Here is a 22512-nt window from a genome sequence, read left to right on the forward strand (position 1 = left end):
GTAAATGCCCGTGCAATGTCCAAATTGAACAAATCAAAACTTTTATTGGAGTCAGAACTGCTGATACTTTCAAATCTGGAGCTTACCTTTTGTAATAATGCTTAGTTTAAGAGATTCTCTCGGTGATTCATATTCACAAATTATATAAAGCCACGGATGCCACCGTTTGTAAGCATTGCAATATATCCAGCAATTCGTCGTTACTAGCAGATACCCCTCTGCGACGGGTATGGGGGACAGGACGGATCACGATACTCGGTTACGGTAGTTTCTTTACATGTTTTGCACCGCATTCAACAGCTCAGTTCATATTGGTGGCGTGTCTGGGTGCCCATGGTAGCGTTTGAGACCGGTCGCTTTAGATTGTTGGCCTTGACACATTGTGCCGGATGAGTAACACGAACGACTTGACATATTCATCGTTTCTACATTACCTCCATCAACAGATTAACAACATGGTAGGATAAAAGTCGAAAATGCTGAGTTGAACAAATGTCCTGAACTCATGGACTTAGTTAAGTAAAGGACGTCGTCTCGGACTCGGTTTGCCGCCAAACGTTGCTGATTGTGATGTCATCGATTCCCTCTTTGAAAATTCTATCTATATTCGATTTTTTTGAATCCGCTGTAATCTGCGTAAATACATGGAACACAAAATGTGAATATTTCAGAAGTATGAACAGAATATGTTCGGAGAAAAGTGTGTTCGAAGTTCCAGGCTTACGCCCATTATATTATGATGATAATGAACAGGCATTGGATAATATGAGTGAGGAAAGTGAAAAAAACATTTTTATCATGAAGAAATTCTTGCAGCCTGTTCCAAGTCAAGGCATGGTTGAGCAGGCCAAAAAACATGGCAGCCTCAGACCCCAGTGGGGTTACTCAGGAAACGCCTTAAGACCCCAGACAGCGAGGTGGCCGAGGATCGCCTGATGAAGGATATAATTAAATAAGGCCGTTAATTATCTTCAAAAGGGGTGTTTTAATTAACCCAAGCACCCAATTTTCACTCTTGCACTTCCTTGGAGTTTTTCTTAGTGTGCAAGAAAAGTTTCAGACTGCTCGGTTTTATGGTTTTGTAGTTATGAAGGAGACACACACATACACATTGCCTTTTATTAGTATAGATATATAAAGTGAACTTCATATTGGTATGCTTAATTTCTGCTCAAGGAATTGTCCAACTGGAAAGAAATAAAGTCTGTTCGACAAGGATATATATATATATATATATATATATATATATATATATATATATATATATATATATATATATATATATATATATATATATATGTACAGGGTGAACCAGAAATATGGTTATTTTTAACACTCATGTCCATCCATCCATTGGGACTGTGGTGAATTGAAGGACGTGACGCGTGATCACATGTCGTGCGTCCCGCATATAAGGCGAAGTCTCCGCGCGGACGGGGTGATTGTCCCTGGGGGCATTGTCATTTACTGCGGCGATTCACTTGGTGCTCGTTAAATGGTGAGAATTGAGAGTATATCGAACTCCGTGCTTATGCTGATTTATTCTGCGATGATTAATTGCACATGTATACCTTACTGCTTATGTACTCCTAGCTGAACCTGTATACCCTGGTGTGCCCATAGAAGCGGCTTCAATCAAATGGAATAAAGCCTACACTCTGAAGGTTCTTCTCTCGCTTTTACTTCAATTTATTCCATTTGGTTTTCTCGGCTCTCTCGACCAACGATGGACAAGATCTACAAACCAGAGAGGTTCGACGCTGACCCGAATGCGACTGACTCGGAAATGAAATGGTTGCATTGGTTCCGTTCCTTCTCACACTATCTGACCATCATCGAAGAGGGAGCCGACAAACTGGCCGCCCTTGTGAATCATGTCTCCCCCAACGTATACCGGCTCTTCTCGGAGTGTGACACTTACGATGCAGCGATCAACGAGCTGCGGGCGCTCTACGTGAAGCGCAAGAACGAGGTATACATACGACATCTTCTCAACACACGCAAGCAAGCAGCCGGGGAGACCATCAATCAGTTCCTGCAAGCTCTAAAGCAGTTGGGAAAAGACGGCAGTTTTCGGGCCGTAACCGCCGAGGAACACCGAGATGAAGCGACCAGAGAAGCGTTCATTCAAGGACTCAGATCAGCCCACATACGGCAACGCTTACTGGAGAAAGCACAACCCACTCTTGAAAGGGTAGCCGACCAGGCTCGAGCGATGGATACGGCTCAGCAGCAATCTGAGTCATTTGGGACACCGATGCTGCTAATGAACGCTGCTATGGGTGAAACTCAAGGAACCCCACAGGGCACCCCAGACACAGAGGACGGAGGAAAACTCGAGGAATCGGATACCCAGACCTCGTCAAACTCTTCAGCAACTACATCGGTTGGTAAATGCTTCTTTTGTGGGTACAAAAGACACCTCCGCCACCAATGCCCTGCCAGAGATGCCACATGCATGAATTGTGACAAGACAGGGCATTATGCCAGGGTATGTAAAGCTACTCAGAGGAGAAATAAACCCACTTCTGCGGCCCTCTACTCACAAAAGAAACTAACTGCAGCCTCACCCGGGAATCTATCTAAGGCTATCATCAACGTACGAATTAACGGGCATATGGTTGAGGCTCTGATTGATACTGGGAGCTCTGAGAGTTTCGTCAACAGCTCGCTAGTGAAGGGCAGGAAATGGAAGATCCACCCGACAGACAATACGGTATGCATGGCCGCCACATCTCTACAGTCCCGCGTACGAGGGTACTGCAATGTGGAATTGGACGTAAAAGGGTACACGCATCGGGATGTAAGGGTGCTGGTGCTTCATGATTTATGCGCAGACATAATTCTGGGTCATAATGTCCTCAAGCAGCACACGAGCGTCGAAATACCCTTTGGAGGAAGCAAACCTCGCCTAATCTTAAATGCTCTGACCACCGCAGAGGTAACGTCCCCCCTGCTGTTTGCTAACTTGTCGCCGGACTGTAAACCGATAGCGATCAAATCGCGGCGATATACCACTGCTGATATGAACTTCATCACTTCAGAGACCAAGCGATTACTGGAAGAAGGAATTATAGAACCGAGCGATTTGTCATGGCGCGCGCAGGTGTTGGTGACTAGCAGCCAGAACCATAAGAAACGAATGGTTGTCGATTACTCTCAGACGGTCAATCGCTTCACCCAACTCGATGCCTATCCGTTGCCGCGCATAGACAAGATGGTCGAACGCGTGGCCAATTATAAAATATTCAGCACCATCGATTTGCGAAGCGCCTATCATCAAATTCCCATCCGAGAGGAAGACAAACCTTACACCGCGTTCCAGGCAGGCAGACGCCTCTTCCAATTCAGGAGGATTCCGTTCGGTGTCACGAATGGGGTAGCTTGCTTCCAACGAGTTATGGACGACATCATCTCAGATGAAAACCTCAAAGACACTTTCGTTTACGTGAACAATGTCACGGTGTGCGGTAGGGATCGGGGGGAACATGATATGAATCTGGACAGATTCTTGAGCATTGCTAGAAAATATAATCTGACCCTCAATTACGAGAAATGCGTATTCTCGGCAAGGACAATTGACCTTCTCGGCTACACAATAGCCGACGGCATGATTAGACCCGATCCTGAACGTTTGCGCCCGCTTCGTGAGCTACTCCCACCTCAGGACCTGCAGACAATGCGCCGGGTGATAGGCATGTTCGCTTACTATGCCAGATGGATCTCCCAATACTCCGAAAAAATACATCCCCTAGTGCATTGCAAGAACTTCCCACCAGATGCCGCTGTTGTAAAAGCTTTCCACAGCCTCAAAGATGATATCAGTAATTCTGTGGTATTATCGATCGACAGCTCGGTACCCTTCGTGGTGGAAACGCATGCCTCTGATCACGCGATAGCTGCGACGCTGAATCAGTCTGGGCGGCCAGTCGCGTTCTTCTCGAGAACTCTCTCTGGAAGCGAGCAGAGACACTCAGCGATAGAGAAGGAGGCGTACGCGATCATCGAAGCGCTACGAAAATGGAGGCACTATTTACTAGGAAACCGCTTCACGCTCGTCACGGACCAGCGATCCGTTGCATTCATGTTTGATGGGAAAAATAACGGGAAAATTAAGAATGAAAAGATTGTGAGATGGCGGATAGACCTAGCTTGCTATAGTTACGACATTGTTTACCGGCCCGGGAAGGAAAACCCTGCTGCAGATACCTTCTCTCGGGTCCACTGTTCGGTGACAATTAGTCAGGCTTTGCAAGACCTACACGTGTCTCTCTGCCACCCAGGGGTAACCAGAATGGCACATTTCGTGCGCAGACAAAATTTTCCCTATTCTATTGAAGATATTAAACAAATGAATGCTTCATGCCCTGTTTGTGCTGAACTAAAACCTAGATTCTATGGCGCGGCATCTGGCAGATTGATCAAGGCCACTTCTCCCTTTGAGAGACTAAACATCGACTTCAAAGGGCCCCTGCCGACCGAGACAGACAACAGATACATATTCACCGTTGTTGATGAATATTCAAGGTTCCCCTTCGCATTTCCGTGCTCGGATATGACCTCGGGCACTGTCGTGAAATGTCTCTCTGACCTCTTCGCTATGTTTGGGAAACCTTCGTACATACATTCAGACAGAGGGCCGTGTTTCATGTCGGCCGGGCTAAAACAATTCCTACTGGAGCTCGGCATAGCAACTAGTCGAACGACGGGTTACAACCCACAGGGTAACGGACAGGTGGAACGGTATAACGGAGTTATTTGGAAAGCCGTAACTCTGGCGCTGAAATCAAGAGGACTGAGCCCCGGGCAATGGGAGGTTACCCTTCCCGACGCTCTGAATTCCATACGCTCTTTGCTCTGCACGTCCACCAATGCAACTCCTCACGAACTAATGTTTACTCACCAGCGACGATACGTTGACGGCCAAACGGTGCCCAACTGGCTAACCCATCCCGGAACAGTGTTCATGAAACGCCCGGTACGACATAGCAAGTATGAACCCTTGGTGGAGGGGGTCGAGCTCATTGATACAAATCCAGAGTATGCTCATGTCAGGCTCCCGGATGGCAGGGAGACCACCGTGTCGGTTCGCCATTTGGCTCCCTCAGGTATTCCTCCCACAGGTACACCACCTTCTGGCACTCCTCCCTCTGACATTCCCTCCCCAGGTGTTCCCCCCCCCAGGAACTCCACCGGGCGACGGGGCTGCCGCGTACCACCCGAGAGCGATCGAGGAGACATCCCCGGCACAAATCGAGGCTCACCAAGAGGATCGGAAGCCTCCCTCAAGTGAAACTGCCATTTACTCCCGGAGAGGTCGGCGGATAAAACCCCCTCGCCGACTCGACCTGTAGAGGGGATTATCGGCATCCTCGATGCTCACGCTCCTATATGCTCATTATATCATATATCGATGCTCATTCCCATGCTCCTGCAACTCAAAATAATCCTCACTGCATGGCATGTATGCTTCTGTAGATCAAATAGTTCGCGTTGCTTGAAATGTATACTCCTGTAGTGCTGAAGTAATCATGGCGCGTAAGATGGGCCCCTAGTTACATTTTAAAGACGGGGAGAATGTGGTGAATTGAAGGACGTGACGCGTGATCACATGTCGTGCGTCCCGCATATAAGGCGAAGTCTCCGCGCGGACGGGGTGATTGTCCCTGGGGGCATTGTCATTTACTGCGGCGATTCACTTGGTGCTCGTTAAATGGTGAGAATTGAGAGTATATCGAACTCCGTGCTTATGCTGATTTATTCTGCGATGATTAATTGCACATGTATACCTTACTGCTTATGTACTCCTAGCTGAACCTGTATACCCTGGTGTGCCCGTAGAAGCGACTTCAATCAAATGGAATAAAGCCTACACTCTGAAGGTTCTTCTCTCGCTTTTACTTCAGGGACCATACTCTGTGCCGAGCGTTGGTGCTGCCTCAGCAGTCTCCTTGGCTATTGGGCACGATCCTGGACGGGTCACCACTCCGACACAGTATACCAGCAAGCTGGCACTCATTTTGCCGACCTCGGAAGGATGACAGGCAGACTCAACCCCACCTGGTATTAATTTAACAGCCGAGTTGGGTTTGAAACTCAGGATCATCCAGATCCTTCGTGTGGGCTCATTCTGCTGCACAACAACTTTGTCCTTCAGATATGACCAAGCTGTTTGAGAAATTCTTCAGGCTGATGCATGCTTTCGTCTGGAGCGATGTGGATTTCTCAAAACGGACTCCATTTACATGCTCAATGTTTTGTTTCCGCTCTCACTGATTTGGGTGTTCCCAGCGGTTTCTCTTTTAAGGTTGAACCGGTCTTCTCAAACTTCTGAACCCATAACTTGATAGCACGAACAGACAGCACCTTTCCATGACGATGAATATTGACATGGAGTTTGAATTGACGTTGTGCAGCAGTTCCACGATTATGATTATTATTATTATAAATAGCCTTTATTTTATATAATTTAGTGGTAGTGCGCTCTATACCCAAATATAATGGAACCCTGAGCAACTGTCCAACGTGCCCATGTGTTAAGACGGCTCTGGTGGGACTGACACGTGGTCAATCATGCACTGGGCCGAGCAAGATGGCGGCGTGTGCGGAGAAAAGGGGCCGTGCGGTGGCGACACAATGGCGCGTACAACGTGAATAGACATAATCCTTCCGGTCTGAAACTGAAAACTGTCCAGTTCATTGTGTTGAACTCTCCAAATACCTCCGGGGGTGCATCTTCCAGCTTAGCTTGTCGAATCTTCTTTTTGCCATTGTTTTTTTCAGCGTTGGATATTTTTGCATGGAATGATTTTTATACGGATTCTAAGCTGGAAGTAATGCTCTGGTAATTCACGTTAGTGAGGGTGAGAAAAATAACGAGAGGGATTCGAGAAATGTAATATGTAATAGGAAAGAGAAGAAGAAGATTCGTCCGTGGATCAAGCGTGGTTCCGTGTCCCTGGGATACCCACGGCGAAGGAAACATTTTCCAAAGCGAGTTGTGAGGACTGAGTCGGGTAAGTGTTTTACACATTTCTGTTTTTAAACATCTCTGTGAGGATTTAAGCTCGTGGTACAGATTATAGCATGTTTGTTAAATATATATTTTATTATATACTACTTGGAACGAACGAAGAAGGTTCATTGTTTGAGAAATGGGAGACGCTGAAGGACGGTGTTTTGTGATGACGTCATCAATTTAACCCCTTCATGAAGAATCTGAACCGCGATCTATTCTCGGGCTTTGAAGGTGAGTAAATGTAAAACAGGTAATCTGAGGGAAACCAAGTAGTAGGGTCAATATGCTGACTAACCCTAAAATAAAAACCAATGTCACCCACAGGGTGACCCGTATCTTGCCAAAAGGTGACCACATGTGACTTCTTTAAGGTCACACTGAGGTGAACAGAGCTGCTATCCACCAGTAGCGACTCCTTGAGGAATATCTGCCTACGAGAGATTCCGATGAGAATCGTTCTTCAGAGTAACCATGAAAAATATGCGTTTTCCTCATAACATTACCAAATGACGTCATAATGTCTCAAGCTTGACATATCTGGAAAACACTCATCGAGGTGTTCAATTTGAGGTACTACACGATATGGTTCCTAAAACTTGAAAATTTGACCTTGCGGTCAAATATGTTTGACCTCAGGCGCTAACCATGAAGGTCAAGGCCAATCGCCACCAAAAATTAATCAGCTGAGCGCCAGACCATGACCTATATTCCCATGAAGTTTGAAGACGATCCGATCAAAATTATTCAAAAAATAAGGGTTTCGTCGACTCCCCTGATTTGCGACAAAGTGACCTTGACCTTTGACCTTTGACCTTGACCTTCAAAATTTTATGCGCTGAAAGGGACCTCTATAGGCCTCTGATATGCGAAGTTACAAAAATTTCCAATGATAACTGTGCTCTGCAGAATTTTTTATACGTGATTACAGACAAACAAAAAAAAAACATATAAGCTGACTAACATATCTTGCAAAAACTTCGTTTTGGCAAGATAAAAATTTCAAGAAAACGTTTTATGGTGTTTTTCAGTAGCGTTTGGCCCGGAGAAGAACATATCAAAAGTTGGCCAAAATTGGACCATCAGAAAGGGTGTAAATATGACGTCAAAAAAGATGGCCGCCATTAGAGCAAAATACCTAATATCTATGCATACCTTTGAAACAAACAGTTCTCAACCACTTTAAAAGTGACAATTAACAATAAAACTTATTACCTTATAAGTACCAAAATAGGTGAGGTTGCTGGGAGTGTTCCAAAGTCGCATAATGACGTCATTCATTATGTCATGACGTCATGATGTAATTTTATGTGATTTCATGGTAACTTGCAAATTTATGAAAACATGTTCACAAAAATAGTTTTCATCCTGTTTGATGACTAGATGACATCATAAATTCAATGATGATGCCAAGATCGTGATGCCACAACCATACCTTTTACTAAGGCGCAGTGTTTTACACACAAAAACAACAGCCATGGAGACCAATGTGTTCAATTTCTTTGCAATAATACCCGGGTAGTTGGTACCAAGGAAGTCATTCCAGTTGGGACACCCATAACTGCTTTAGCAAAAAAAAAGTCAGCGTATTCGTCGTCGTTTTCATCTAAAATGGGTGCATGGTTCATATTTTCACAGTTTCCATCTTGGCAAGGTACACAAGCCCCTGTGCACTCAAGTCCGTACTTCTTACAACTACATCTAAGTGTGTTGCATCCAGCCGAGCAGTTGCAGTGAATCATTTTTAGCACAATATCAGAAGCAGGGTTGTTGTCCATCATTACTGGTGTGAGTGTGTTCCCTTGAATGTCCCATTCCCATCTATAGTCACTATGTTGTGGTCAACATTATCTGCGGCGAATAAGAGCATTTTGTTATTATCTTGCCAAAACGAAGTTTTTGCAAAATATGTTAGTCAGCTTGTATGTTTTTTTTTGTTTGTTTGTTTGTCTGTAATCACGTATAAAAAATTCTGCAGAGCACAGTTATCATTGGAAATTTTTGAAACTTCGCATATCAGAGGCCTATAGAGGTCCCTTTCAGCACATAAAATTTTGAAGGTCAAGGTCAAAGGTCAAGGTCACTTTGTTGCAAATCAGGGGAGTCGACGAAACCCTTATTTTTTGAGTAATTTTGATCGGATCGTCTTCAAACTTCATGGGAATATAGTTCATGGTCTGGCGCTCAGCTGCTTAATTTTTGGTGTCGATTGGCCTTGACCTTCATATGTTTTTTTTTTTGTCTGTAATCACGTATAAATCACTCTGCAGAGCACAGTTATCATTGGAAATCTTTGTAACTTCGCATATCAGAGGCCTATAGAGGTCCCTTTAAGCGCATAAAATTTTGAAGGTCAAGGTCAAAGGTCAAGGTCACCTTGTCGCAAATCAGGGGAGTCGACGAAACCCTTATTTTTAGAGTAATTTTGATCATATCGTCTTCAAACTTCATGGGAATATAGTTCATGGTCTGGCACTCAGCCGATTAATTTTTGGTGGTGATTGGCCTTGACCTTCATGGTTAGCACCGAAGGTCAAACATATTTGACCCCAAGGTCAAGTTTTCAAGTTTTAGGAACCATATCGTGGAGTACCTCAAATTGAACACCTCGATGAGTGCTTTCTAGATATGTCAAGCTTGAGACATTATGACATCATTTGGTGACGTTATGAGGCAAACGCATCTTTTTCATGGTTACTCTGTTGAACGATTCTCATCGGAATCTCTCGTAGGCAGATATTCCTCAAGGAGTCGCTCCTGGTGGATAGCAGCTCTGTTCACCTCAGTGTGACCTTAAAGAAGTCACACGTGGTCACCTTTTGGCAAGATACGGGTCACCCTGCGGGTGACATTGGTTTATCATGTATGTCTGTTTGACCTAAAATATCTGGAGTGATTGAAGAAGCGGCATTTTCTTCAAATCCTTGCACTTCTGAATATGAGGCACAATAACCCATGGCAGAAAGGCTGTCTATCAGAAATCTCGAGTGAAAGTGATGGTGCATTTGCACTGCAAGTCCAAGCTGTAAGGGGGCTATAACTGTCCTTGGGTGAACTGCCTGTATGATGGAGTTGCCAATACTTGCTTCTTTCATCCGAGTGTCCTTTCCGACCAGAAGATGCTGAAGCTTGTAATGCAAGCTTTGGGGAACATACTCTAGAGTGGACTCAAGTTTCAAATCTGTGGCTTTAGGATACTCACTCCTGATAGGCGTTATAACAGTCTTGATATCGCTCTTAATGACTTTTGCTGCAATTTCTATAATTGCTCTCTTCTGATATTCCTCGTCATCCTTGTTTGGCATCTTAAAGTAGTCGTGCAGGATTTTGCTTGTCTTTTCTCAAACTCACAATATCATGTAGCCCCTCACCCTCAGCTACAAATATAGAATCTCCGTAGTGTGTTAATAATTTGGACTTCAGATACTGATTGCCATATGCACTAGAATCACTATCATGCAAGTAGTCTTTCATCTTCTTGGCAAGATCAGTGATTGTCAACTGTTCTTCATCATTGTCCTCAAAATGGGCACCCACCCTGAGAAAAGTTTGTTCCTGGTCATTGTTGTTTGGTTGCCCAACTTTTCTTCTCTTCCTGCTTTCTGGCATGTCTGGTCCTAACCTCTGCTGCATGGAAATATCACGGAATGTGCGAAAATGTATGTCACAAGAATGATGGTACACACAGTCTGCTGCATGAAGGTCTCCACCAAAGTATTCAATACGCCCCGGACTGTAAATGCCGTCATCATTTCGTGATTTACAATTCAAAAGTATCTTGTCCACAAAATTGTCTGTTTTAACAAAGCGAGAATCATCATAATCAGCACTGGTCTTGTCGGTCACAACTTTGTTCCCACAGAATAAGCAGTCTGTTTTGCGATCATAAGGGCCAGTAGAGACACGTGCACTTCTTTTGACGGGTGGTGCAGAATCTAATTTAGCTTTCTTATGTCTCTCAATGTTTTTTTCTTGATGTAATTCATGCGACAGGTCTTGTGTACTTTAGTTGCAGCAGCTACGTTGATGATTTCACCTCGATTGACACTTGCATTGTTGATGCCGTCAGCTCCTTTTCAAGTTATTACAACACTGTCCTCACTTCCTGCTATCTCGTTCTTCCACAAGGCACACGTTTCTTGATTTTCATTCATTTTCAGGGCCTGAAACATAGAATAAGCTTTGTTTTGAACAGAATTCTTTATATAGGTACAATAAAATTAATCAGATGTGAAGTATTTTAAAGGACTACTAGGCCTTTCCTGACATTTGACAGTTTGAACTTTCACAATTAAGTACAAGTTTTATTGGTTCACAAAAAAATATTTTCACGAAAAAAATAAGTGACCACTATATTTGTTATTGTTGTGTGTCTGTCTGTCTGTCTGTCTGTCTGTCTGTCTGTCTGTCCCGAGCATAGCTCCGTGGGTTTTGATCCGATCCTGATAAAATTTTGGTGTGAGGTTTATATCATGATTGAGTTGTGTTTTCCTGAGAATGGGCATGGTGCGCCCATTATGGGCGGAGCCACACCCAAAAAACGTGTTTTTAGGGGGTAGCCGATTTCAATTTGCATCTCTTCGGGGGTTTGTCGAATCTGGCAGTGGTTTCGGTATTTGGTTAGCCCAATGGCACCTGCATAGCCCCACGGAGCTCGATTTTTCATTTTCATCCCAAGGTCAAGGTCACAACGTCACGAACTTAGAAAATTGCGAATTGTGTTTTTAGAGGGTAGCCGATTTCAATTTGCATCTTCTCTTCGGGGGTTTGTCGAATCTGGCAGTGGTTTCGGTATTTGGTTAGCCCAATGGCACCTGCATAGCTCCACGGAGCTCGATTTTTCATTTTCCTCCCAAGGTCAAGGTCACAAGGTCACGAAGTTAGAAAATTGCGAATTTTGACGTAAAAATCATACGACCGCCCAAACTTTGAGAGCTATCTACATCGTCAAATACCACTCGTGAACCATCGTCGTCTTCAGACTTGTAACTATTGTTTTCACCGAGATCAATATGCTGACATTGTTTCATTGTAATGGATTTTGTAATAACTGCACAACTTGCATGTGAATTGCTATTACTTAGGGCCTAGAAAGATAACAATCATATGCAAGGACTGGGCCTTTAACAGGCACGTGATATGACACAGAACAACACTATTTGTTTATAGACCTACATGTAAACACCTAACAAGATCAACCCTGGCAATGGTCTCTGCCCTACATATAGTTTACACCATGTACGCCTACACAAGAAATGCACATGGCCTCACCAGTGTTAATTGAAGTCAAACTGAATGACTGTCTAATGGGAGAAATGGCCATTGAAAGTTTTTAAAATCTTACCTGTGTGATCTTCTTTAGTTTCGAAACATATTGTCATTTTCTATATCATAATTCAACATTTTGATGGAAGTGAAATTTGGAAAAATCTGAAGCTGATTGGAATCCTTTGTCATAATATTCTGAAGATGTTTTTAGATGGCAGCACTGCAACTATAGGTGCTTGATCAGGAAGAATTAATGAACTTACATGCCTTCAGTAATACCATCTAATATCTTCATCATCATCAATTTGCCACATAATTGTGAAATAATAAAAAGTCACGTCATGACGTCATAGATTACCTCATGACGTCACTTGAGTATGCAATGCTCAACATAGAATGGCGAATTCACTGAGATACTGGATTGAACAGTTTTAAACTATTTATTTTTACACTTATATGTGTAAAAACAGCTAAGATGATGGGATATGAGAAGAAATGAGACACTTTTTAATAGTGGCAGCCATCTTTTTTTTAACGTCAAAGTTTGACCCTTTCTGATGGTCCGATATCGGCCAACTTTTGATATGTTGTTCTCTGGACCAAGTACTACAGAAAAACTTGATAAAACGTTTTCTTGCAATTTTTTTGAGGTTAGGCTGTTTATTTCATATTTTGATCCTACTAACGGGAGATGAGGTGGGGTAAAGGTAGGGGGGAAATATGTAAACTGAAGGAAAAAAAGGGGTGAAGAAGTAAGTTTACAGCATGGGAGGCTTTCGGGGTACTCAGCTCCAGGCCCAGGTGAGTTAACCTCAGAGTTTGATGGAGGTCGTGGAGCAGATTCGTGAGATATCAATGGGTAATGTTCGTTGCAATCAGGACTGATACCAGGTAATGGAGAAGTAATAATAATTACTTCAGAGCGGTCAGGATTTAGACCAAAGAGGTCAACGATTCACCGTACCCTTGCTCTTCGGGTCCTCACTGAACGCAGACGAGAGTTTCGGCAGGGGCTGCTTGCAGCTTATGTTGATCTCTGCAAAGCATTCAATTCAGTGAATCGGGATGCCTCTGGAGGATTCATAGTCTTCGTGGAATGCCACCAAAACTGATCGATCTGATGTCTGAACTCTACTCTGGGACTGAGAGAGCTGTTGGATGTGGTGATATCATCTCTGACTTATTTCCAGTTGTTACTGGAGTTCGTCAGGTGTGTGTACTGGCCCCCACACTTTTCAGCACTTGTATGGACTGGATTCTCGGGAGGATGTCGGAGAGATCAAGCTGCCGTGCATCGTTTGGGAATGTTAAGATCTCTGACCATGATTTCACAGATGATGCAGTCATCTTTGCGGAGACTTTAGATATCCTTTTTGGAGCCCTCAGGGTGCTGAATGAGGAGTCGGAGCCGCTGGGATTACGGGTTTCCTGGGTCAAAACTAAGGTCCAGGCTTTCAATGACATCTTGGATGCTGCTGTCCTGTCTATGCCTGTTTGTGGTGAGCATGTTGAGGTCGTGGAGAGATTCACTTACCTTGGCAGTGATATTCATGCCTCTGCTGACTGTGAGCAGAGGCCAATAGACGTCTGGGTCGGGCTTGGGGAGTCATGGATTCACTGGATCATGGGGTGTGGCGTTGCTGGTACCTGTGCGGGAGGACGAAAGTCTGAGTCTTCAGGTCCTTGGTGCTTCCAGTCTTGCTCTATGGATGCGAGACTTGGACTCTGACCAAGGATCTGAGAATGAGACTTGATTCCTTTGGTACCAGGTTTATTCGGAGAATCCTTGGCTATCGCTGGTTGGGCTTTATGTCCAACGAGTGGGTGCTGAGAAAGACTCAAATGAGATTTGTTACCTGTATAGTCCGTGAGCGTCAGCTGCGGCTGTACGGACATGTGGCTCGTTTTTCTGACACTGATCCTGCTCACCAGATTCTCTCATCGAGGGAGTCTCCTGAGTGGAGGAGGCCAACGGGCCGAACACGTGCCTCGTGGTTGCAGCAGGTTGATCGGCATCTCAAGGAGATGGGGATGGGCCAGGCATCTGCCTGGCGGATGGCCAGACGGAAGCCCCTGGAGTACCGGCGGAAAGTGGACGCCGCGACGCGCTGCTCTGGTGCATGCTCCCATACCTGACCTGACCTGAATAATAATAATAATAAATATTAAAGTGATTGTGAACTGCGTGAGAGGTTCTCAACGAAAGATGTGCAGAAAATCGAGTTATCGACTTCTACTCACCGCGAAAGATTGATGATGACCGAGTGGTGCCCCATAAGCTGTGAAGCTTGAGTGCGGGTGAATATCGTCACAAGTTAAACGAAGAAAAGAATCAAGAAATGACGTATCACGAGGGGGCCAATATGGCATCATCTTCACAAAATGATATAATTCACTCTGAGGGTTCATAAATGGCCAGTGCCTGCAGGAATCAGGTGCTCCCCAAAAGTGCTGTGTTAATAGAAGTCTCGCAGTTGAAGGGAGTGAAAACCCACTGAAGATGGCAAACCACGACGCAGCACGTGGTACGAAGCTCTGGGTGCAGGGAGCAAAATGCTGTTGAAGGAAAGGACCATGAACAGACACGTGGTACAAAGCTTCATGAGTCGAGAGGAAATGCGGCGCTGAAGATAGGGCTGTGATTGTGTTTTTTTTTTTTGTTTTTTTTTTGTATACCTTGGTCGAGGCTCGTATGAGAGCTAACACACAACTCAGAGCAAGGAGGCATGAGACAAGAGGGGCGGGAGTGGAAGGGACAAAACAGTGGGGAACAGACACATTAGGTGAACTGTGGAAGGGAGAGGGATGGGGATGGGACGGGGAACATGGCGAAGAGAAGATGGACATTTCAGGGACTTTCAGGAAGGAAAGCAGGAGAAATGAAGGAAGTGGGCTTGGGTGGATTATCGGGGGTAGAAAAGATCGAGGATTTGGATGGTGGAAGATAAGAGGTGGTGGTGAACAGCTTTTTTGAAAGCCTGGAGGGAAGAATGGGAAAGAATAGAGTGAGGAAGTTTATTCCAAAGGCGGGAAAAAAGAGGAATGAAAGAGTGAAGATGAGCAGTGATTCGTGATTTTGGTAGTTTTACCAGAAGGGGGTTGTTGGCGGACCTTGAGCGCCCTGTGGAAATGTGGTGGGGACAAATCGCAGAGAGAGCAGGGGGGGCAAGGCTGGAGAGGAGTCGGTAGAAGACAGAAAGACCACCGACCAACCTGCGGTGATTGAGTGAGAGGCCCAAAGACTCAGCTTCATTGCGGGAGATGCCGATGATCTTAAATGCCCTGGTTTCGACAGCGTGAAGCCGAGAAAGGTGGGAGGCAGGAGCACCAGCCCAGAGGGGAGAGCAGTACTCCATCAGGCTACGGACAAAAGCTTTGTAAGTGGTCAGGAGCTCAAGAGGGCCGAGGAAGGACTTAGCACGATGGAGGATTCCCAGTCGGCGACTGGCTTTTGAGGCGAGGTTGGAAATGTGACTTTCCCAGGAAAGGTCATGGCAGATAGTGAGACCTAGAAGCTTGAAAGAAAAGACTTCTTCCAGAGGATTGTTGAGAAAGTGGATGGGGGGTTTTGTAAACGGTCCTTTCGAAGAGACATAGTGAGAGTGTGAGATTTGTCTGGATTGAAAGACATGTTCCACGTGTTGGACCAGTTTGTGATTTTATCCAGATCTGCAGTGAGTGAAGAAGCTGCTGCTTGCCGGTCTGAGGGATGACAGATGGTACGGCAGAGGGTGGAGTCATCGGCAAAGAGAAATAGAGGATTTTCCAGAGAGTCCGAGAGATCATTGATGAAAACCAGAAAAAGAACAGGGCCCAGAACGCTACCTTGAGGAACTCCAGCCTGCACAGGAAGAGGGGATGAAAGAACTCTATTTAGGGCCACACGTTGACTGCGACAGGAGAGGAAGTCTGCGAGCCATGAGTGGAGATGGCCTTGAATACCATGGGAAGAGAGTTTGGTGAGTAGGGCAGGGTGCCAGACTGTGTCAAAAGCACGTGATATGTCCAGGGATACGGCTCGGATTTCCTGTCTGGCATTGAGGACCTCCATCCATTGATGGGAGAGCAGAAGCAGCATATCCAGGGTAGAGTGACCTGGTCTGAAACCAAATTGATGATTGGAAATCAAGCCATTGGAGAAGAGTAAGGATTTCATGTCTGAGGCGATGATGGATTCCATCACCTTGCTGATGATTGGGAGAAGGCTGATTGGTCTGTAGTTACAGGGATCTGTTTTTGCACCTTTTTATGCAGGGCAGTGATGTTAGCAGATTTCCAAGCAGATGGCAGATGACCTTGGGCAAATGAGAGGGTGAATAGAACAGAGAGTGGGTGAGCAAGAGCAGAAGAGCAGGCTTTGAGGACACGTGGGCTGATGCCGTCTGGACCGGTTGCAGAATCTGACTCGAGGTTTGAAAGCAAGCTCTCCACCTTGTCAGGAGAAAAGGATACAGAGTCCAGGGACAGTTGGGTGCGACTGGGTAAAGTGGGTAGAGATAGTGATGGGTTTAGGACACAAGATTTAGCTGCAAACACCGAGTTTAGACATTCAGCTTTATCACGTGTGGAATCAGCAGTGCGGCCATTTGAGGTAAGGGAGGGATGGAGGGGGAACATACACCAGAAACAGATTTGATTAAACGCCACCAGGATTTTGAGGAGGGCGAGAGGTTTGAGAGTTCAGACTTGAGATGAGAAAGATGTTGTTTTCTGGCTCTCCTGAGGGTAGATACACACTTGTTCCGAGCTTTGTGGAAAGAACTGAGATTGCCCTCAGTTGGGTTTGCTTTCCATGAGGCAAAGGCAAGTTGTTTCAGGACAACTGCCTCGCCACAAGCTTCAGTAAACCAAGGGCGGGAGGAAGGGTAAGACAACTGAACACGAGAGGGGATAAATCTGTGCATGAGGGAGAGCAAGTTTCTTTGAAAGAATTCCCAGGATGAGTTGATGTTTGAGAAAGTAGAGATAGGAGACCAGTCTGTCAGTTTGATGGCTGCTCGGAGACCCTGCCAGTCGGCTTGAGTGAAATGCCAGACTCGACGGCGGTGAGGTGGTTCTCTGATAACAGCCAGAGAGATATCCACTTTGACAAGGACGTGGTCAGAAGAACCAATTGGAGCGAAGGAAGAGCAGCAGATATTGTCAGGGAAATTTGTCAAAATCAGATCCAGAAGAGATGGAGTACCATTGGTTGAGATCCGGGTCGGGAAGTTGACCGATTGAGTCAGTCCCAATGAGTCGCAGAAAGCTTTTGCTGAGGTGCCATGGCAGGTGAGAGAGGTACCCACACCGAGCCAACTGGCGTGATGACAATTGAAGTCACCACATAAGAGGAAGATAGAGTTTGAATGAGAAGATAGAAGATGGTCCATGTTTTCGGATAGTGAGGTGTAGATGGAGTCATCACTGTTCGGTGGACGGTACAGTACACATATAAACATGAGGTGGGAGTGAAGGGGAAGCCGAAGCCAGAGGTATTCCTGCGGGTGTGGGGGAGTGATATAAAGGAAGGAATAGAGTCTTTGATGAAGAGAGCAACACCTCCACCAGGACGAGGCTCAGGTCTGTCATACCGTAAGAGGGAGTAGCCAGGGAGAGATACTTGGGAGTCAGACACGTCTTGGGAGAGGAAAGTTTCTGTTAGGCAGATAATGTCTGGTTTGTCAGTGGAAACCTGTATGGAAAGATCTGAAATGTTTGAGCGAAGGCCCCGGATATTTGAGGTCCACACTTTTAATGAAGAGGAAGGGGAGGAGGCTTTGGGTGCAGGAGGTGGAGGGGGAGGGGGAGGGTAGGACAAGGGATGAGGGGGCAGGTAAGGAGGGTTGCTGAAGGAGTGTGGGGTATTGCAGAACAGCGAGGGGAGGGGGCCAAATGAGGAGGAGAAAAGGCACTGTGGAGGTGGGGGAGAGGGGGTCCAAGAGCCAAGGAAGAAGGCAGTCGAGGATTTCAGGAGGTGGAGTGAAGAGACGGAGGTGAGAGGGCATTGGAGGGAGGCAGGTTGGTGGATGAGAGGGGGGGGGGAACTTTGAGAAGGAAGAGTGAGGGGGATGAAAGGTGGGAGAAAGGTGAGGGGGGGATTTTTGAGAGAGGTGAGAGGGGGGCTTGGAGGGAGAAGAGTGGGATGGTTGCTTTGAGAGTGAGAGTGAGGGGTGAGGGGGGTGAGTTGGCACTGAAGTTGGAAAAAAAGAATGTTTGATGGAAAGCGAGCATCCATGGCAAACTGTGGTTTTTAAAAGTTTTAGGTCAGAGATGCGATTTAACACAATTCTTGATGGATGCAATGAAGGCGAAATCAGAGCATGGAGAGAAGAAGCGCTGTAATAGTTGGATTTTTTCGGCAAGGAATGAAGGAGAGGTCGAAATGAGAGCAGTCTGTTAAAATAGCAGAAGAGTAGTGCATTGTGAAACAGTAAAGAGTACCACATATGTGAGAGAGGAAGATGAAGCATTATAAGATCGTTTTTGTAGTTAAAAATAATGTATGAGAGAGTTCAACAGATTTGGTCATGGAAGTGTAAAAAAAAAAAAAAAAAATCGAGGAAGAAGACGAGGAGGAAGTTAAGAGGAAGAAGGAGAAGGTGAGCGTGTTGTTGTTGTTGTTGGGTGTATGTGTATATATATATATATATATATATATATATATATATTTTGTTGTTAATATTAATATATGAGAGAGTTCAACAGATTAGGTCATGGAAGTGTAAAAAAAAAAAAAAAAAAAAATCGAGGAAGAAGACGAGGAGGAAGTTAAGAGGAAGAAGAAGCAGAATCGGGAGAAGGTGAGCGTGTTGTTGTTGTTGTAGGGTATTATTTATTTATTTATTTATTTATTTATTTATTTATTTATTTTTGAGATAAGAAAGAGATTAGTTGGGAGAATGGGGGATGTTTGGAAAGTGGGGAGGATCAAAATTGAAGGTAATGGGGAGGATAGAAATTGAAGGTAATGGGGAGAAAAAACAAACAACAACAAAAAAAAAAACGATCGAACACCGAGTGGAACCGGTAGGCCTCAAGCCTAGGCCTAGGCCTCAAGCACAGGTAAGAACGTCGACAAAAATACTCACAAAATAGCACGATTTTTGAAACAAAACCGAACTAGCAACACACAGTAACATGTAGGTGAGAAAATTAAACAGTTAAAACGGGACAAATAACAACCGGAAACTTAGCTTTGAGAACGTCAACAGGGAGCCCCAAAGGAGACCTCTCGCTGCTCTAAAACCGGAACCGGAAGTGACTCCAGTGGTTTAACTCCAGTGAACTCCAGTTAACTTTTGTTTAACTCCAGTAAAACTCCAGTCTATAAGTTATTTTCACGACGGTGTAAATTGCCTCACCGTCTTCTCAGCAACACAGAAATTCAACTTCCTGACATGTTTCTTGTAAAGAGATTTCTAGGAGATGACGCTTGACTTCATTTCTCGAACTTTTTCCTTCCACAAGTTACTTTTTGCAGGGAACTCACTTGCATTCCTCTTGTGGGACATGCTAAAATATCCTTCTGTGTTGCTTCTCCTCACCACACTTGCATGTCTCTGACAAATTAAGCACACACACTTTCCGTTGGAGTTTGGAAAAAAAAATTCTTCCCACTCATATTAAAAATTGTAAGTGAATGTTGTCAACTTATTCTGTCGAGGTCCTGTCTCGAGTTCCAACATTATAAAATCAAAAATATAAATCTCTCACTGTAGGCATACTCGCGCAAGGATCACTTTACCATGGTGGAGACGAGAACACCTCATGTGACATTTCAACCTCAATCCTGTTATTATGCCACAGTGTATAAATTGCTCACCACTCAAACTGGTATCTGGAGGGGAGAGTGATATAGCTCGGAAGGGATTATGGTGTATGATTTTCCTTTTTTTTAATTGGTGTTTTAACCTTCATCAGATTTTCTTTTTTTTTGAGATGAGAATAAAACACACAGCAGATTGCGGACTTCGGGTTCCAAATGAGATGTTTTGTTAGGTACTACTGTATTTTCCAGTGCGGTGCTGGGCAACATCTGAGAGTCTGGGAGGCAACATGTTACCCAAGAGCCATTGATTGGGGACCCCAACTCGAGGTGATCCTGCCAGCCCATAATCACTATGTTGGAAATATATAATACAATACAAACCCTGCTCCTGTCTCTGTGCTGTTCTTCTCCCTGTTTCACTCATTGAAATGATGTCAACAGATTGAATGAATGTGGGGTTGATGTAGCAGAGGCCAAGTTGATATTTGGGACAAGTTGACTCCGGCAGGCAAAGTTTGGTGCACAACTAACATGTCCTTGTATAGGATTTCAAGGGAAACATTCGAGAACCGTTGACCTTTCTGCACCATGGGGAAGGTATTGGAGTAAATGAGGAGCCAGTTTGTAAATTAATGAAAAACATTCAGTATGGGTTTGCTGAAGGACAATCACTTTGTAACAATTTGTTGGAATAATTTTAGGCAATTGCTGATTGTGTGGATGAAGCGGGCGCAGTGTGTGGAGCATAACTAGACTTCTGGAAGGCATTTCATAAATTGCTACACAAGAGGGCGTTCATTTGGTTTGGATCTGGCAGTCTTCAGTCCAGTGGCTAAATGGAGCAAGAACTGGCTTGGTGGAAAGTAAGCGAAGGGTGGTTAGTGGTGGGAGGATGATATCCTGGGAGGTTATAAGTAAATGAGTGCCTCACAAATCACAAGGGCCATTGACTTGCACAGAAAAAAATTACTTGGACGCACAATTGCCCAAGATGTGCAGGTGTGTGAGAGACGTTTTGGTTTGTTTCAAGCAGGGATATGAGGGTTTTGGGGTATATGGGTGTTTCCAGAAAGTTTAATTTCTGAGGGGCATTTGGTAATGCAGGCAAATATTAACACCTGACAATGCTGCACATTTGTCTGTGGCTGAACATTTAGAATTTGGTGATTCTTCTTGCTCTTTCCTATGCAGATGTACTCATTGTTGAATTTCCAAAGAAACTTTACGATCCAACAGTGTTCAAACTATTTTATGATACTGTCACGGTTGTGGGGTAGATGGAGGAATTTAATTGGGAATTTAGGATTGAATAGAGTTATTATTTTCAAGGTATATTTTCAAGAAAATAACTGAGACAAGTAATTTTCATTACCTTTTGATTATTGTCCTTTGTCTATTTTCATTAAATGTATTCATTTTATGTAACTGTATCCATGCATTTGAAGTGGGGTTTCAGTATAACCCCCTCCCCCCACCCGCCCCCCTTCAGTTCTGTGCTCCTCCGTCCCGACGCCATCGTGCCATTTTCCCATGCGCACATTAATCTCCGAGCTTCGGCTCTGGGTCTCCAAGGGAGAAGTTCATCCATCCGGGGCTGGCGGTGTTCACCACCTGTCACCACAATTTTGGGTTGGGGGGTTAACCCTGAACCGGCAAACCCGGCGGCAATACAAAGGTCTTCCTTTATATCATTCAAACAGGTGACCCAGTAATAATTACCAGTGTGATGAACATGAACTGAATTCCCATGGACATGGCATCTGATTGTCATCAAAGTGGGTTCCTTTTTATATTACTTGAAAGTTAGTGTTATGGGGAACCTTTTTACCTGTCAACATCTGTGCTGCATGGATTACATCTGAGCATAATAACTCCTTCATGTACATCCCCTGTGCTTCTGTATATGGCCTTCTCACCATTGAATGTCATCATCTTAAAATTGCTGAACAGGCTCAGATTTTATATCACGATCTTATCTTTTATATGTTTGAAACGTAGCCAAATCAAAATTTACATCAACATGTAATACAACGGCAGAATTGTCTTTAGAACCTGAAACATGTGCAATTGATTTTTGGGAGTGCCACAGGGTGTGTGCATGTGTGTGGTGAATGTTTAAAGTGCTGTAACTGATTTGGCCAGAGGACAAGGTCTCGAGTACAGAGGTGCTGTACTTCGCATGCCAGTCCTGTGTTGGATCAATGTACTCAGGGTGGAGCAAAAATGAGGAACAGTCACATGTTTACTGCTTCTTTAAAGGTTCATCCACCATGCACGCTCAAGTTGGCTGTTGTAAGGATTCCTGTGGTGCACAGCCGGAATCGGAACAACTGACTACGCTCGAGTGTAGAATGAAGGTTGAGGAGTTGGAAGGATCTTCTGAGATTCTGCAGATAAAAATAGAGGATGTGAACTCCTTTGGTTTGAAAGAAGAACAAAGCGACCAACTGAATGGTGAGCTGTTTGATCTACATCACTT

The 22512-nt window shown here is 44.7% G+C and overlaps 1 protein-coding gene and 1 pseudogene across 1 annotated transcript in view; one reads left to right on the forward strand and one right to left on the reverse strand.

Annotated features, from left to right (window-relative positions):
• Positions 1 to 6924: 6924 nt before the first annotated feature.
• LOC147009479 (uncharacterized) overlaps positions 6925 to 22512 on the forward strand; it is a 67254-nt gene continuing 51666 nt past the window's right edge. Inside the window, exons 1-2 of the mRNA XM_085861849.1 lie at positions 6925 to 7016; positions 22293 to 22487. Coding sequence (XP_085717975.1) covers positions 22304 to 22487 — 184 coding nt within the window. The 5' untranslated portion in view covers positions 6925 to 7016; positions 22293 to 22303. The remainder of the gene's footprint in view (positions 7017 to 22292; positions 22488 to 22512) is intronic.
• On the reverse strand, positions 10318 to 11465 carry LOC147009480 (uncharacterized; annotated as a pseudogene).

Source organism: Eptatretus burgeri, chromosome 17 (genome assembly GCF_056783735.1).
Source record: "Eptatretus burgeri isolate ZD-2024b chromosome 17, Ebu_testis_v1, whole genome shotgun sequence".
Lineage (NCBI taxonomy): Eukaryota > Metazoa > Chordata > Myxini > Myxiniformes > Myxinidae > Eptatretus > Eptatretus burgeri.